This window comes from Hyla sarda, chromosome 4, assembly GCF_029499605.1.
Source record: "Hyla sarda isolate aHylSar1 chromosome 4, aHylSar1.hap1, whole genome shotgun sequence".
NCBI lineage: Eukaryota > Metazoa > Chordata > Amphibia > Anura > Hylidae > Hyla > Hyla sarda.
The window spans coordinates 406,483,461-406,502,691 of NC_079192.1; the positions used below are offsets into that span (position 1 = coordinate 406,483,461).

Consider the following 19,231-nt stretch of genomic DNA (forward strand, 5'->3'; position numbering starts at 1 on the left):
ACCTGCGGACCTCCAGATGTTGCAAAGCTACAACTCCTGGCATGCCCGGACAGCCAACGGCTGTCCGGGCATGCTGGGAGTTGTACTTTTGCAGCAGCTGGAGGTCCGCTTGTTGAAGATCACTGTGACCTATACTTTACATTTTATTCTAGATTTTCCTCATTTAAAATTGGGCGCGTCTTATATGCCGGAGCGTCCTATAGGGCGAAAAATACGGTAACTATAATGTAAGTAAGGTAAAAAATAGACATATAGCCATCAAGTTCAATCATGGGATGAGGAGAGGACATGGATAAGAAGAGCAGAACCTGTTGCTCTCCCAGACTAACGTTGACACAGTCGTCTCTTCTCCAAACAGTTTAATTGCTCTTCTTTGTACCTTGTGTAATTTTGTAAAACACTTAGGCCCACATGAACTATTGCAAACCCAACATTGCACCAGAAATTCTGTCTGCACCAGAATTGAAAAAAATCCCGACCAACTCTCCATTTTACTAAGAAAACCTGAAAAGGGGGCATGGCCATCGGGAAAGGGGCATGGTCACTGAAAAGGGGCGTGTTCCCGACATTTTTACAAAAACCCGACATATTTTCTAAGGTTTCCACAGAAAATGTGGTGGATTTCAAATTTCCAAATGTGTTGGAGGAAAATCCCACAGATCAGAACATGTGTAAAAAAAACAAAGTGTAGGGAAAGTGTAAAATGGAGGGAAACCTTAGTAAATACCGTGGGAAAAATTGTAGGGAATTAAAACCCACAAAGAAACCTACACAACATTCTTAGTAAATAAGGGCCTTTATGTCTCTTTTAATACAAGACAATGGCCCTCATTTACTAAGAAAATCGGGTTGTAAGTCTATGTTGCTTTCTTACCCGACTGCTTTTTTCCCCTGGTATTTATTATTATGTCGCATCCTGTTTGTCGCACGTGGGTTTTGTAGGTTTTAGTTTCCAACTCGTCTAAGCTGTCGGGAAAAAATCCACAACAATTCAACAAATTCGGGTTGGAAACCTTAATAAATACGTGGGAAAGCTCAGAAATGTCAGGTTACGCCCCTTTTTCGGGTTTGGGAGAATCCACATCGGGTCTGTCGGGAAGAAATGTCGCATAGTGTCGCAGACTGGCGCACGATGTCTGCGACATGGCGCAGACAAAGATGCGACAAAAAAACCCGACAAAAGAGGTCGGGTTTAGAATAGTAAATGAGGGCCAATATTGGCCCATTGGCCTTGGATGCAGCTGATTGACATTGTGTTGTTATTAAAGGGGTACTCCACTGCCCACATTTTGTTCCGAACGCTGGGTGCAGACTGAGGGGATTGGGACATCACAGCCTTGCCTCTTTTGATGTCACGCCACGCCCCTCAATGTAAGTCTATAGGGACGTGACGACTGCCATGCCCCCTCCCATAGACTTGCATATAGGGGGCGTGGTGTGACATCATGAGGGGAGTGGCCGTGATGTCACAAACTGCAGCCCACACCCAGCGTTCGGAACAAAATGATCTGAAAGCTGGGGCAGTGGAGAACCCCTTTAAGTCCATGCTTTACCTAGATCCTTCTCTCCTAGTGACTCCCATTTTTACTCTCCCCATAACGTATGGTACATGCAGAGTATTAGGACCTAGATGCTAAATATTTGCCAAATGGATAACCAAGCACTCAGCATGTCCAAGTCCCTTTATGTAGGAAAGTCAGAGTTATTGTACGGACATAGACATTATAAGACTGGCCGGTGGCACCATACCTGGTTTTGCTTTAATGTAGACACTAGTTTCTGTAAAGTAATGTTCTCTTCTTCCAGCTCGGTGTAGTCCTGAAGGAGTCTGGACTCTCGGAACTTATACTCTCGGATCTCTTCCTTCATCCTAATCCTCTGCAGCTCCAAAATCTCATTTGTCTACAGAGCAAAAAACATAATACAAAAAAGTATTATAGTACAGTGTATACAAAAGCAGAGCACAGTATTAGTATATAGGATAAATATATACTGGGTTCTATTCCCAGTCCCTTAGTGCTAACTACATAATATTTTGATGTATGGGGAGAAATCACATTGCAGATAACTATCTCAGGTAGATTGATATTTTTATGTTAATAGACAGTCTGTTGAAGGGATGGATGATAGTGGTCTGATGAAGGGATGGATGATAGAGATCTGGTGAAGTCTGGGGATGGTATAAAGATCTGGTGAAGTCTGGTAATGGTACAGACGTCTAGTGAAGTCTGGGCATGGTACAGAGGTCTGGTGAAGTCTGGGGATGGTACAGAGGTCTGGTGAAGTCTGGGGATGCTACAGAGGTCTGGTGAAGTCTGGGGATGGTACAGAGGTCTGGTGAAGTCTGGGGCTGGTACAGAGGCCTGGTGAAGTCTGGGGATGGTACAGAGGTCTGGTGAAGTCTGGGGATGGTACAGAGGTCTGGTGAAGTCTGGGGATGGTACAGAGGTCTGGTGAAGTCTGGGGATGGTATAGAGGTTTGGTGAAGTCTGGGGATTGTACAGAGGTCTGGGGAAGTCTGGGGATGGTACAGAGGTCTGGTGAAGTCTGGGGATGGTACAGAGGTCTGGTGAAGTCTGGGGATGGTACAGAGGTCTGGTGAAGTCTGGGCATGGTACAGAGGTCTGGTGAAGTCTGGGGATGCTACAGAGGTCTGGTGAAGTCTGGGCATGCTACAGAGATCTGGTGAAGTCTGGGCATGGTACAGAGGCCTGGTGAAGTCTGGGGATGGTATAGAGGTCTGGGGAATTCTGGGGATGGTACAGAGGTCTGGTGAAGTCTGGTGATGGTACAAAGGTCTGGTGAAGTCTGGGGATGGTACAGAGGTCTGGTGAAGTCTGGGGATGGTACAGAGGTCTGGTGAAGTCTGGGCATGGTACAGATGTCTGGAGAAGTCTGGGGATGGTACAGAGGTCTGGTGAAGTCTGGGGATGCTACAGAGGTCTGGTGAAGTCTGGGGATGGTACAGAGGTCTGGTGAAGTCTGGGGATGCTACAGAGGTCTGGTGAAGTTTGGGGATTCTGCAGAGGTCTGGTGAAGTCTGGGCATGGTACAGAGGCCTGGTGAAGTCTGGGGATGGCACAGAGGTCTGGTGAAGTCTGGGGATGGTACAGAGGTCTGGTGAAGTCTGGGGATGGTACAGAGGTCTGGTGAAGTCTGGGGATGGTACAGAGGTTTGGTGAAGTCTGGGGATGGTACAGAGGTCTGGGGAAGTCTGGGGATGGTACAGAGTTCTGGTGAAGTCTGGGAATGGTACAGAGGTCTGGTGAAGTCTGGGGATGGTACAGAGGTCTGGTGAAGTCTGGGGATGGTACAGAGGTCTGGTGAAGTCTGGGGATGGTACAGAAGTCTGGTGAAGTCTGGGGATGGTACAGAGGACTGGTGAAGTCTGGGGATGGTACAAAGGTCTGGTTAAGTCTGGGGATGGTACAGAGGTCTGGTGCAGTCTGGGGCTGGTACAGAGGACTGGTGAAGTCTGGGGATGGTACAGAGGTCTGGTGAAGTCTGGGGATGGTACAGAGGACTGGTGAAGTCTGGGGATGGTACAGAGATCTGGTGAAGTCTGGGGATGGTACAGAGGTCTGGTGAAGTCTGGGGACGGTACAGAGGTCTGGTGAAGTCTGGGGACGGTACGGAGGTTTGGTGAAGTCTGGGGATGGTACGGAGGTCTGGTGAAGTCTGGTGATGGTACAGAGGTCTGGTGAAGTCTGGTGATGGTACAGAGGTCTGGTGAAGTCTGGTGATGGTACAGAGGTTTGGTGAAGTCTGGGGATGGTACAGAGGTCTGGTGAAGTCTGGTGATGGTACAGAGGTCTGGTGAAGTCTGGTGATGGTACAGAGGTCTGGTGAAGTCTGGTGATGGTACAGAGGATTGGTGAAGTCTGGGGATGGTACAGAGGTCTGGTGAAGTCTAGGGATGGTGCAGAGGTCTGGTGAAGTCTGGGGATTGTTAGGGAATGATGCCCATAGTCATCCTTGTTGTGAGTCAAATGGAGAAGTTGATACTGGCCTGGAGAAAAATCATAGACTGTACGCACCATAATAGTCAGATAAATGTTCTGTTTATTAATAGAAAGTTGCTTCTTTATATAGGCAAAATTAGGCCGAGTACAATATTAACCTGGACAAAGTTACAAACAATCTACAAATGATACAATCTATTCATTCCCACCCAACTTGTCTCCTTTTACTAGTTTTATGGCTCCATAAGCTTCAGTCATAAATCTCATATATGCACTTGGTTGTCCCTGTTTCCCGTTATAAGGATCGATATGTTCTTTTCCCAGCTGCATGCATGACTTCACGCATCCTTTACAACTTCTTATTCCAAAGTATACAACATGTATCAAATAAACACAAAGATATATTCACATTCAATCTTCATGCATATAATTAATGTCCTTGGTCCATGAGGAGTACAATGTTAGGACGGAAAGGCCCACAGATAAATGAAGATTGCTATTAAAATTTCAGACAATATGGATGAACAGAATACCGTAATTTCCTTCACAGGATGTTACAAAGGTCTAGTAAGGTCTGGTGAAGTTTTAGGCTGGTACAGAGGTCTGGTGAAGTCTGAGGTTGTTACAGAGGTCTGGTGAACTCTTAGGCTGGTACAGAGGTCTGGTGAAGTCTGAGGTTGGTATAGAGGTCTGGTGAAGTCTGAGGATGGTATAGAGGTCTGGTGAAGTCTGGGAATGGTACAGAGGTCTGGTGAAGTCTTGTGAAGTCTGGTGATGGTACAGAGGTCTGGTGAAGTCGGGATGGTACAAAGGTCTGGTGAAGTCTGGGGATGGTACAGAGGTCTGGGGAAGTCTGAGGTTGGTACAGAGGTCTGGTGAAGTCTGGGGCTGGTACAAAGGTCTGGTGAAGTCTGAGATTGGTACAGAGGTCTAGTATAGTCTGGGGCTGGTACAGAGGTCTGGTGAAGTCTGGGGATGGTACAAGGGTCTGGTGAAGTCTGGGGATGGTACAGGGGTCTGGCAAGATCTGTGGCTGGTACAGAGGTCTGGTGAAGTCTGAGGTTGGTACAGGGGTCTGGTGAAGTCTGGGGATGGTACAGGGGTCTGGTGAAGTCTGGGGAGGGTACAGGGGTCTGGTGAAGTCTGGGGATGTTACAGGGGTCTGGTGAAGTCTGAGGATGGTACAGAGGTCTGTTGAAGTCTAGGGATGGTACAGGGGTCTGGTGAAGTCTGAGGATGGTACAAAGGTCTGGTGAAGTCTGGGGCTGGTACAGAGGTCTGGTGAAGTCTGAGGATGGTACAAAGGTCTGGTGAAGTCTGGGGCTGGTACAGAGGTCTGGTGAAGTCTGAGGATGGTACAGAGGTCTGGTGAAGTCTGGGGCTGGTACGGAGGTCTGGTGAAGTCTGGGGATGGTACAGGGGTCTGGTGAAATCTGGAGATGGTACAGAGGTCTGGTGAAGTCTGGGGCTAGTAAAGAGGTCTGGTGAAGTATGGAAATGGTATAGGGGTCTGATAATGTTTGGGGCTGGTACAGGGGTCTGGTGAAGTTTGAGGTTGGTACAGAGGTTTAGTATAGTCTAGAGCTGGTACAGAGGTCTGGTGAAGTCTGGGGATGGTACAGAGGTCTGGTGAAGTCTGGGGATGGTACAAAGGTCTGGTGAAGTCTGGGCATGGTACAGAGGTCTGGTGAAGTCTGGGGATGGTACAGAGGTCTGGTGAAGTCTGGGGATGGTACAGAGGTCTGGTTAAGTCTGGGGATGGTACAGGGGTCTGGTGAAGTCTGGGCATGGTACAGAGGTCTGGTGAAGTCTGGGGCTGGTACAGAGGTCTGGTGAAGTCTGGGGATTGTACAGAGGTCTGGTGAAGTCTGGGGATGGTACAGAGGTCTGGTGAAGTCTGGGGATGGTACAGAGGTCTGGTTAAGTCTGGGGATGGTACAGGGGTCTGGTGAAGTCTGGGCATGGTACAGAGGTCTGGTGAAGTCTGGGGCTGGTACAGAGGTCTGGTGAAGTCTGGGGATTGTACAGAGGTCTGGTGAAGTCTGGGGATGGTACAGAGGTCTGGTGAAGTCTGGGGATGGTACAGAGGACTAGTGATGTCTGGGGATGGTAAAGAGGTCTTTGGCCCACTTTGTTACGAGTAGCGCTGCTGCCAGACGCGCTGGCTGCGAGCGCACTCCTGCTCTGTCCTTCCATGCTGGCTCTGCTGCGAACGTGCCCGCATGCAAACACCAGGCCTTCTGTCACTTCCCCCCTGTCTCTGTCCCCTCCGCTGTCCCTGGCCGCCGGCGCGTGCGTCCGCGCCTCTTTGGGCGCGCGCCGGCTTCCTGTGATTTAAAGGGGCAGCGCACCATTGATTGGTGCTTATCTAACCCGTTGTCTGACCTTATTTAACCCCACACTTCCTCATGACTCCTGCCAGATCTTGGTGCCCCACAGCCTTAGAAAAAGCGTTCCATACTTGTGTTCTGCCTTACTGTGTATCAGACCACCTTGCTATGTTTCCTGACCATGCTGAAGTGCCGGCTGTCCTGACCTTCCTGCCTGTCCTTCCTGTACCACGCTTGCCCTCAACAGCCTGTAAGGACAAATCGCATCAGGGGTAGCGACCTGGGTGCCACGTGCCGCAGCAAGTCCATCCCGCTTTGCGGCGTGCTCTGGTAAAAACCAGCGGCACCTTAGACTCCGCTCCCTGGTACGGCTCGTGTCCTCATCCACACAGGCTCAGCGGATCCACTTCACCACTGCCGTTACACACTTTTCCTTGACACAGTTATTATTCCTATACAGCGGGGATACAACATAGGATCGTGCCAAGAAACAGATGCAAGGGACAAACAAAAACTGTTACTGTATAAGAACTTCCATCCCTACGGTTTTAAGAAATTCCCAGGCTGAATATCCAAACTTTTTTTTGTCCCCCATGTAACCTGACGTGTAGGTGGAGGTCATAATTGTCTCCATATTTTGGCACTTAAAGTTCAGCACTGCAGAGAATAATTGGCGTCGGGAGTTCTCATTAAAGAAAAGCATTATCCACGTGTTACTAGAGGGAATCCAGACGTGAAACTGCAGTGCCTAAAAATGGTCAAGTGGGGGAGCCAGAGTTCTGTTACGCCTCCTACATATCCGTATGATATAGTAAGAATAATACAATCTAGTAATAATGAATATCCTTATATGCAGATATAATTTTACTGCAGCAAACAAAAAGAAACATGGTTGAAGCGCTCAGAATTTTTAATGTATCTGTCTGCTTCCCCACGCCACCCTAATAATACCCACAGCTGAGGGTTTGCTTCAAATGCATCCAGCCTAGATAGTCCTCTGTGTGCTACATAGCTTGATTTTAAATGTTTTATGATATTGATGTTTAATAATAGGCCTGAGTGTAAAAGCTACAATGGCTTTAAAATTTACATAAAGTGGTAATTTTAACGAGAATGAACAATTATTACTAATTTTTTTGATTCGTTGTTTAGAGAATACCCGAAAATCACGGCTTATACTAAGTGAAACAGAGGCGCAGTACCAGGCACAGCCACAACCATATATGGCACTGTGAACAAACAACACCAGGACTTTACCGATCAATATTGATAATGATAAAGTAGTCAAGATGATTTGTTTTATTTGAATCTATTTTATGCTTTGTAACGCTTAATTAATCCATTTATTGTTGAACTTGTATGTGACCTTAGTTGGACTTTTGTAAGAAAGCCATGTAACCTCACCAAAGGTGTGAAAAGTTGAGTATCTGCAAGAAAAGGAGATAGGAATCTACAGTGGTCCCTCAACATACGATGGTAATCCGTTCCAAACGGACCATCGTTTGTTGAAACCATCGTATGTTGAGGGATCCGTGCAATGTAAAGTATAGGACAGTGGTCTACAACCTGCGGACCTCCAGATGTTGCAAAACTACAACACCCAGCATGCCCGGACAGCCGTTGGCTGTTCGGGCATGCTGGGAGTTGTAGTTTTGCAACATCTGGAGGTCCGCAGGTTGAAGACCACTGGTAGAGGAAGTTGTACTCACCTGTCCCCGCCGCTCCGGCCCGTCACCGCTGCCCAGGTTGTCGCCGTCCATCGCTGTCGCCGCGTCCCCGGGGTGTCCCCCGACGCTCCGGCAAGGCCTCTGCTTCCCCTGCATCCTCGCTCTCTGTCGACGCTCTCTGTCGCTGCCAACACGTCGCTACGCACGCCGCTCCTATTGGTTGACGGGACAGCATGCGCAGCGACATGACGACGACAATGGAGAACGCAGACGATGCAGGGGATCCCGAAGAGGACGCGCCGGAGCCCCGAGAACAGGTAAGTGATCGTCAGCGGACCACACGGCGCACCGTAAAGGGCTATCCGGTGGCAGCTGAAGCAGTCTGCGCTGCCAGATAGCCGTTTATGCGATGGCCCCGACATACAAAAGCCTCGTATGTTGATGCTGCCTTCAACATGCGATGGCCTCTGAGAGGCCATCGTATGTTGAAATGATCGTATGTCGGGGCCATCGTAAGTCGGGAGATCACTGTATTTCCTTTTGCTGAACTGACTGAACTGGTAAGAACCAGAAGGTGTGAAGACAGACTGGTAATCTTCAAGAAAGGTGTTAGTCTAGGGAAGTTTGAGCACGTACACGTAAATTTCCAATAGGTAATACTAAAACTATAGGTTTCTCTTTTTGTATTAACCCTTTCACTTATGTAAGGTGAATCATGTATGATGTAATCACGTGTTATAAAACGAGCCTGCACAGCATGCGCCAGGCAGAGTGAGCATCAGAAAGCTTTACCCAAGTGTCACATGGTTAATTCTCTTCTGTCATTCAGCTGAATTCACTCTCATCATCTCACAAGAAAGAGACACCTTGTAAGAGCAGAAGCGGCCTACTCTATCAGCTTGGGGGCTCGTCCGGGATCCTCAACTCTTCGGTCCATACCCGACTGCCATCGGAAGTCACCGAGAATAGAGGAACAAAACCTGGCCAGGTGAGTAGAATTACAAATCTGCTTAATCTGTTCCTTCTTTTCTCTGAGACATCTGTAGACCGGTGGGATTTCAAAGTCTGAGGATAGGCAGGACTCCTTTCTTGTGATTCAAATGTAAAATTTTTATGCTGCCATTAGATGTTACATGTGCTTCAATTGTTTTTATTGAGCGAATCTGTGAGTGATTGAGATAAGTCGATCCAATATGTGAGGCTGACCTCTAAACCATAACAAAGACTACCCTCGATATTCAGACTGGCTTGACTGGTTGAATTTTCTGGGACGCCCCTGGCTATGGTCTATGTTCACAACTTCTACTTGGGAGGATTAAAAGGAGTCTCTCTGTATAAAAGGGAGCACTGAGTCTGGAAAGGGGCCCTTGCAGTTCTCTCATATATGAAGCAGCCTACTCTATCAATAGCCTATCCCAAGGCTGGTAATACACATTAGATGGTTCCCCCCCCCCCCCCCCATATACATTCCCCCCTTTGCACAGCCAAACATGCATGTGCCCTTGATGGGGAGATGGGAGTACGCTGCTGCAAGACCCTCCTGTGGCAGATCATCTCCCTTTAGGCATTAGGCATGTTGAAGTTCAACTACCTGATCTTTCTCACCCATGACATCTACCGGAGGGGGGTCCCTATGCATCCAAAGTAGTCATGGCCACCATGATTGCAATGATGCAATTCCGCTCTATTGACTCTCTATGAAACTAATAAAGTATAGTTGGCACTCTGATAACATGTGAATGGAGTGGCAGTGTGCATGCTCAACCATCACTCCACCCACATGGGGGGGAACAAGTGGTTAGACCCATTGAGGTTGAAAGAGAAACAGGAAAAAGTGGTAAATAGTATGCGGGTAGTGTTTCCCAATCAAGTTGCCTCCAACTGTTGCAAAACTACAACTCCCAGCATGCCTGGACAGCCAATGCCCTTTACATATGTTTTGGCCAGGGGCCACCATCAGTCTTGCTCTGACCTTATTAAGGTATTAGATGTAGTGCATCCTACGTGATATCCTTTTACCTTATACAGATGGATGTACAGTAGTCATGAAGGCCGGGTATGTAAATCTACAAGCTGGAAAATTCCATCACTTTGTCCTAATTCTGTCATTGGTCGCATTCAGCTCTAAATAATCTCTCAAAGGAAACAAAAGCCGCGTACACAGCTCCCTCTCCTCCTACCTGCACACTGCGGATACAGTATCTTAATACTATCAGCGCTCTGCAGGGTCTCTCCTACACTAAGCAACACAGCGGCACAACACAATGGAAACCAACAACGTCCCCTCCAATATCCTATACAAGACTAAAATGAAGCCATATTGTATACTCCAGTGGAACACATGACTATAACATTATTAGGAAAACACAGGCAAAAAAGCCAATAAAAACTACCAAGAACACCCACTACTAAAATACCTACAATAGCACTACAAATAATATCCACTACTAAAACAATACTATAAACACTTACTACTAAAACACTACTATAACCATTCGTTACTAAAACACTACTAAAATCCCCTCACTTTTAGGGTTTGTTCACACTACGGAATCTCCGCTTGCTGAATTCCGCGAGTGGAGATTCTGCCTGGTGGCCGCCGCCGAAAATTCTTCTGCGCTAGGGCTGTGGGGCACTGAGCCGTCACCATTGACGGCTATGCAGTGCTCGCGGAATCCGAGCAAAGAATGAACATGTTCTTTCTTTGCACGGGGCAGTGTGAACGGGTCTCGCGGGGACCCATTCACACTAATGCTAAGTTCACACCGCGGAATTCCGCTCGCGGAGTTCCGCGAGAATTCCGTAGTGTGAACATGGCTTTAGAAAACACTAACTGCTGAAACACTACAATATACACTCACTTCTAAAACACTACTATTATGATTCGCTACTACAAAAACACTATTAAAAACATTCACTTCTAAAACCAGTCGCTACTAAGGGTATATTCACACTGCGGAATCTCCGCTCACGGAATTCTGCGAACGGAGATTCCGTCAGGTGGCCGTCGCCGCCGATACTTCGGCGGTAGCACCGCGGGGCACTGCGCCATCACCATGGAGGGCTATGCAGTACTAGGGGAATTCCGCGCAAAGAATGAACATGTTCTTTCTTTGAGCGGAACAATTTAAGCGGCGGAATTGTCCGCCGCTGAAATTCTGCAGTGTGAACGGGTCTCGTGGAAGACCCATTCACACTGATGATAATGTTCACAGTGCGGAATTCTACTTGCGTGTGTGAACATACCCTAAAACAGTACTAAACGCACTCACTGCTGAAACATTACTATATACACTTACTACTATAACAATACTAAAATACACTCACTTCACTACAAAAACAATACTAAAAACAATCACTACTAAAACAGTACTAAAAGCACTCTCTACTGAAACACTACTATAAAGACTCATTTTTAAAAACCCTACTAAAAACACTACCAACTACTACACCAGTACTAAAAGTCACTGACTACTGAAACACTACAACCAGTACTAAAACTCAAATAAAATCACCCAATACTTAAAACTACTAAAAACACTCAGCGCTGAAGCACTACTTAAACACTCACAACTATAAGCACTACTAAAACACTTACGACTGAAACACTACTAAAAACACCCTAGTAAAATACTACTAAAACACTCACTAGTAAAACAGTACTAACAACAATCCACTACTGAAACACTACTAAAATACAAAATAAAACACTCACTACTACAAAAACTACTAAAAACACCCACTACTAAAACACTCGCTACTCTACTAAAAATAGTCCAAAAAATGATTTTGAGGAAAATGATGGTTTATGGATAGCACTTAAATTCAGAGACACTGACAAGGTAACTTTTGAAGTAAGTGGTGGAAATGTCCATCAACTTCCTAAACAGTAGGTAAGCAAATGGACAATTAAACTTCATACTAGATTCCTTAAAGGGGTACTCCGGAGGTAAAAAAAAAAAAAAATCTAATTAACTGGTACCAGAAAGTTAAACTGTCCAGAGTAGGAGCAAATACCTATAGCAAACCTCTCCTGCTCTGGTCAGTTCCTGACACGGACAGAGGTGTCAGCAGTAAGCACTGTGTTCAGACTGAAAAGACTACACAACTTCCTGTGGAGCATACAGCTGCTGATACATACTGGAAGGATTAAGATTTTTAAATAGAAGTCATTTACAAATCTGTATAACTTTCTGGTACCAGTGGATTTGAAAAAATTTTTTTCTCCAGAGTACCCCTTTAAAGGTGGCCATACATAAGATAGTTCGGATTACTGGTATCTCTCCCAAATCCCCCATACACACTGAAGTCTGCCAATCATGTGCGGGGTCAGAATGGGAGGAGAGGTGAAAGCTGCTGCCAGACACCTCTTATCTCCCAAAGGAAAAAAGGATAGGGCATGCTCTATCCATCTAATGTTTATTACCTCCTTTGTACAGGATGGGATAAGGTTTTATACTTGTACCTTCATTAATTTGAATCTTTTTAATTTACATTTATTGTACATTTTATCTCATATATTTTACATGTCTTCGCCTTATCAGCCCAATTACTAATACATTGTTGTTGAGATTTTTGTTGAGTTATTGTTGTGTGGTTTAAATGCTGAAATCTTTTTTTGCAATGAACATTTATTAATATGTGTTTATTGTTTGCAGATCATGTTGGACTTTATGTATTTATTTATTCTATTTCCCACTACCTGACTATTGACCTAATTTATGCGTTTTACAGGATCACAGGGGGTTTCTATGTATTTTTCCCAGTACTCTTATTGTTTTATTACTGATTTATTATATAAGCCGTTTCGGCAGAAAGAGATTTCCTGCAGACTATCCGGCAATGTGCATTTCTTATCTAACACTCATGCACCAGTTGCGTTGTAGCATCCCTCGGGCATCTAGCACCACCTATGCCACCTTGGCTCCTTCCAGGGTTGACATCTCCCACAAAAACCCATGAAGATTCCCCAGGAATGACTCCTTCCAGTGTTAAGAACCAAGCCCACTCCACCTTTACAACTCCTGCCCTTACAACTGAGACCCCCCAGTTTGTGAGGGAATACCAGCTGGAGGGTCTTAAGCCCGACTTGTGGAAACCACTGTCCACCAGCTCATCCGAGCAAAGGATTCAGTGGAGTCTATTCCGGGGCTCTCCGAAGCCACAGCTAAGACAGTCTGGAAATCTGTGGTTACCAACGAACACAAGGACTTGGCATGGATGGCCATTCAGAAGGCCCTGCCCCATCGAACTTTCATGCATGCCTACAGACTGTGCAACACCAGGTACTGCCCGAGGTGCCCATTGCTCAAAAAGCATATAACTGGGCTAATTATAAATAAGCGTAGATATATAAAAAGGACCTTAAAGGGGTATTCCAGGCAAAAAAAAATTTTTATATATCAACTGGCTCCGGAAAGTTAAACAGATTTGTAATTGACTTCTATTAAAAAATATTAATCCTTCCAATAGTTATTAGCTTCTGAAGTTTTCTGTCTAACTACTCGATGATGTCACATCCCGGGAGTTGTGCATGATGGGAGAATATCCCCATAGGAGCTGCACAGCTCCTGGGACGTGAGTCATCAGAAAGCAGTTAGACAGAAAACAGCAACTCAACTTCAGAAGCTAATAACTATTGGAAGGATTAAGATTTTTTTAATAGAAGTAATTTACAAATCTGTTTAACTTTCCGGAGCCAGTTGATATATAAAAAAAAGTTTTGGCCTGGAATACCCCTTTAAGAGTACCAAGGTTCAGTAGCACGGGTACACACATACCTCACTATTGGACTAAGCCTATCACGTGGTACCCGCCCCTGTGCGACGCGTCTCTAGCAACCACACGCTCTGCTGGTGATCGCGTAATCTGCTACAGCTTCTACTGACAGTACTGTAGCCCACAGCGTGCGCATCTGTAGTCCGGATGTGGATGCTAGCTGCGGACAATGTATTTACAATATTACATATTCATTTTACACCACATTTGTAAATATGCAGACTGCTAGATGTCTTGTGAAGAATGTAACTTTGCACATCATTTAATCATTATGTTTTGTGACTTATCTAAATACCTATCATGTGACATACCTGTGTGTAACCCCTCCCAGTACCCTTTTTGGTGCCCATTTTCTCCTGTATATATACCTGTATGATTGTAACCTCAGACATACTGCTCTGAAGAAGGGGAGGCTCCCCCGAAACGCGTCATCCTTCTGTTTTATTGTTTTATGGTTTATTTAATAAACTGTCCAGTGTTATGTACTACCTGCATCTCTAGCTACAGTTTGTTACCCGCACCATTGGAACCAGCAGCGCCATCTGAAGGTTTCTTTTCGCTTTGCTACCAATTGTCCTGCCTCAGGAGGTGGTTTTACCACTCCTGCAACCTAAGGCTTAGCAGCAGTTCCGGATTCCTCTCTAAACCCCGCTGTGGGTTGATATGCAAGTTTTTACTTGCTGCAAGGTGAGCAGCTACAACCTAGGGGTCTAAAGAGGCCCCGCTTTCTCTCTCTCTCCCACTACTCTTACGGTATCACACGAGGCACCCCCTCTGGTCTCCCTATTTTTTCCTCCATTTACAGACATTCACTAAGGTAACACTTAGTGAGTGCCTCTTTTGGCAGTGCCTGTTTGCCCGGGCCCTGCTAAACGCCCTGAAATATGAACTCAGAGACTATGCTCCCAGCAGTAGCCTAACGTGTTTGGTGCTTTACTGACAATTTCCTTAAGATCACACTGTTGGGGCTATCCAGAAGGCCTGGTGCTTTATGAACTGTTATAAGCATGCTTTGTGGTTTGCCAGGAAACTCCTTGGGAAAGATATCCGTTCAGGACTGCCACAGTCTGATGAGGAACTATATTGTAATCACTGCACAACATGTTTTCTTTGTAGCTGCAGAACCTATTACAGACTCCATAGGCTCCCCCTTTGCCAGGCCCCTTCTTTGAGACCTTTTCCATGTATTCTATGTAGTTCCTTTTCTCTGCTCAGCACAGATGCCTTGTTCCTATCATAAGGCTTCAGCCACACTCTGACTCACTTCCTGGTTACAGCTCCTTACATAAGCTTCCTGGTTTCTTTAACAGCAGTTATATCTAGTTGTCTAGTTAACTCTAATACATGGAATTATATAAAGATATAAAGCAAAAACACACATACATAGTTTATCGTCAGATTGATAAGGAGCAGTAAGGTTTACCCTCCCATCAACAAGGTGAGAGAATTCATACTACCCTTTGTTTCAATTCCAACTATAGTTTCTCCCTTTCAAAAATGTAAATAAGTAAAAAAGATAAAAAGCCACACCCATGAAAGTGAATATATCCCCAGTAATGAGCAATGTACCGCCTCTCTTATTTCCTGTATATTTTTTCTGTTGCTCGGAGGGCCCGCGACCATTGAATTCTGCCTTTCTTCTCTCTCATTAGAATTCACCACACGCAGGAATACATCACTATTCTGTTAATTAGCACAAGAAATCTCACACTCCGCTTCATCTCCGCTTCATCTATACCCAAAGGAATGTGCAATAACCCCAAGCAGGGAACCGGCCTGTCACAATATATCACTGAGGGCAGGGATTACAGGGAAATAATGATCACATGGCTAGCAGAGCTGAGTTTGTGAGGAGGTACTGCTGGTAGATCTGCGTAACCGTCACCTATCAAAGTGTAAAACGTAGACAACAAATTCCGCTCTGCTACATGTTATCATTTACATTAAAAACTAAGTTCATCAGAAGTTAAAATACAAAAAGAAAGGATAACAATGGCAAATTTGCTGTAGGTAAGGACTAACACCACCTAAAGTGGTTAACTTAGCCTGGGAGAAAACATCTATGAATACACTATATACATCTATGTATCTCATATCTATCTATCTCAAATCTATCTAATATCTATCTATCTATCTATCTCATATCTATCTATCCATCCATCTATCTATCTATTTATCTATCTATCTCATATCTATCTATCTATCTATCTATCTATATCATATCTATCTATCTCATATCTATCTATCTCATATCTATCTATCTATATCATGTCTATCTATCTATATAATATCTATCTATCTCATATCTATCTATCTATCTCATATCTATCTATCTAATATCTATCTATCTCATATCTATCTACGGTATCTATTTCATATCTATCTATATTCTCAAAAAATTCCAGAGGAGCAGCACAACCGTATAAGTCAAGGAGGTGCCAGCAGCAAGGGAGCCCGGTCAAGGCAGTTCACACATCCAACGCAGTAAGCTGCGGCACTCAGTGGATAAGGTGCAAATAAAAAGTGATTTTTTCCATACTAATACAGAGCAACATTCAGCTGCCATGCAGCCTTTTTCAAGCATGCTTGAAAAAGGCTGCATGGCAGCTGAAACGTTGCTCTGTATTAGTATGGAATAAATCACTTTTTATTTGCACCTTATCCACTGAGTGCCGCAGCTTACTGCGTTGGATATCTATCTATCTCATATCTATCTGTCTATTTCATATCTATCATATCTATCTATCTATCTCATATCTATCTATCTCATATCTATCTATCTTCGATCTATCATTCTCATATCTATCTATCTATCTATCTATATCATATCTATCTATCTATATCATATCTATCTATCTATCTCATATCTATCTCATATCTATCTATCTCATATCTATCTACCTCATATCTATCTATCTATCTCATATCTATCTATCTATCTATCTCATATCTATCTACCTCATATCTATCTATCTATCTCTATCTCATATCTATCTATATATCTCATATCTACCTATCGATCTCATATCTATCTCATATATATTGATCTATCTTACTACTGTAATGGATTCAATATATATATATATATATATATATATATATATATATATATATGTCACGATTCGGCAGGCTGGAGGTGGATCCTCTGTGTCAGCGAGGGATTGGCGTGGACCGTGCCGGTGGACCGGTTCTAAATTGCTACTGGTTTTCACCAGAGCCCGCCGCAAAGCGGGATGGTCTTGCTGCGGCGGTAGCAACCAGGTCGTATCCACCGGCAACGGCTCAACCTCGCTGACTGCTGAGAAGGCGTGGGACAGAAGGACTAGGCAGAGGCAAGGTCAGACGTAGCAGAAGGTCGGGGCAGGCGGCAAGGTTCGTAGTCAAAGAGGATAGCAGGAGATCTGGAACACAGGCTTTGGACAACACTAAACGCTTTCACTGGCACAAGGCAACAAGATCCGGCAGGGAAGTGCAGGGGAAGTGAGGTAATATAGCCAGGGAGCAGGTGGAAGCTAATTAGGCAGATTGGGCCAGGCACCAATCATTGGTGCATTGGCCCTTTAAATCTTAGAGAGCTGGCGCGAGCGCACCCTAAGGAGCGGAGCCGCGCGCGCCAGGACATGACAGCCGGGGGCCGGGACAGGTGAGTGACTTGGGATGCGATTCGCGAGCGGGCAGTGTCAGTGCAGCGCTCCCGGTCAGCGGGTCTGACCAGGGCGCTGCAGAGAGAGAAACGCCGCGAGCGTTCCGGGGAGGAGCAGGGACCCGGAGCGCTCGGCGTAACAGTACCCCCCCCTTAGGTCTCCCCCTTTTTTTGTCCGACAATTGCTTCACGTGGGATGAGGACACTGGGAGCGATTGTAGGGTTTCCTCATCAAATGCAGGCAGTTCAGCAGGAGTGGGAATGGGGGGGGGAGGGCAGAGGGTGAAGCTTGGCACGGGGCAGAGTGTTATCAGGACAGGGGCTATGAGGAGGCAAAGCATAGTCCTGATAGGCTTTGGGGAGACCAGGTGTAGGAGGAGGCACCGAGGCTTGCCTGACGGGACTGGGAGGAGACGTGAGGCATTTCTTGCGGCAAGCAGGGCCCCAATTCTTGATCTCCCCGGTGGTCCAGTCAAGGGTGGGAGAATGATGCTGGAGCCATGGCAGACCGAGGAGGACTTCAGAGGTACAGTTGGGAAGGACGAACAATTCAATCTTTTCGTGATGGGGTCCAATGCACATTAAGAGGGGTTCTGTGCGGTAACGCACAGTACAGTCCAACTTCACTCCGTTGACGGAAGAAATGTAGAGCGGCTTGACGAGACGGGTCACCGGGATGCAGAACTTATTCACCAAAGAGTCCAGAATAAAATTTCCAGAGGCAGCAGAGTCCAAGCAGGCCACGGCTGAGAGGGAGGAGTTGGCAGAAGGAGAAATCCGCACGGGCACAGTGAGACGTGGAGAAGCAGACTTTGTACCAAGAGACGCCACACCCACGTGAGCTGGGTGCGTGCGTTTCCCAGACGTGGAGGACGAATAGGGCAATCCACCAAGAAATGTTCGGTACTAGCGCAGTACAGACAAAGATTTTTTTCCCTACGGCGAGTCCTCTCTTCCTGGGTCAGGCGAGATCGATCCACTTGCATAGTCTCCTCGGCAGGAGGCACAGGGGTAGATTGCAAAGGATACTGTGGGAGAGGTGCCCAGAGGTCAAGGTCTTTTTCCTGGCGGAGCTCCTGGTGTCTCTCAGAAAAACGCATGTCAATGCGGGTGGCCAAATGGATAAGTTCTTGCAGGTTGGCAGGAATCTCTCGTGCGGCCAGCACATCCTTGATGCGACTGGATAGGCCTTTTTTAAAGGTCGCGCAGAGAGCCTCGTTATTCCAAGATAATTTGGAAGCGAGAGTACGAAATTGGATGGCGTACTCGCCTACTGAAGAATTACCCTGGACCAGGTTCAGCAGGGCAGTCTCGGCAGAAGAAGCTCGGGCTGGTTCCTCGAAGACACTACGAACTTCAGCGAAGAAGGACTGGACTGTGGCTGTGGCAGGATCATTGCGGTCCCAGAGCGGTGTGGCCCAAGACAAGGCCTTTCCAGAAAGAAGACTCACTACGAACGCCACCTTAGACCGTTCTGTGGGAAATTGGTCCGACAACATCTCCATATGTAGGGAACATTGAGACAGAAAGCCACGGCAGAGTCTAGAGTCCCCATCAAATTTGTCCGGCAGGGACAAGCGGAGGCTAGGAGCAGCCAGTCGCTGCGGAGGAGGTGCAGGAGCTGGCGGAGGAGATGGTTGCTGCTGTAGCAGTGGCAGAAGTTGCTGTAACGTGGCGGTCAACTGCGACAGCTGCTGTCCTTGTTGGGCAATTTGCTGCGATTGCTGAGCGACCACCGTGGATAGGTCAGCGAGACTTGGCAGCGGCACCTCAGCGGGATCCATGGCCGGATCTACTGTCACGATTCTGCAGGCTGGAGGTGGATCCTTTGTGTCAGCGAGGGATTGGCGT

At 46.2% G+C, this 19,231-nt stretch overlaps 1 protein-coding gene across 10 annotated transcripts in view; it reads right to left on the bottom strand.

Moving 5' to 3' along the window:
- BICD1 (BICD cargo adaptor 1) overlaps window positions 1–19,231 on the bottom strand; it is a 189,741-nt gene that overhangs the window by 75,599 nt on the left and 94,911 nt on the right. For all 10 annotated transcript variants that reach the window (XM_056517531.1, XM_056517530.1, XM_056517534.1 and 7 more), the window contains exon 3: window positions 1,750–1,902. In XM_056517531.1, coding sequence (XP_056373506.1) covers window positions 1,750–1,902 — 153 coding nt within the window. The remainder of the gene's footprint in view (window positions 1–1,749; window positions 1,903–19,231) is intronic.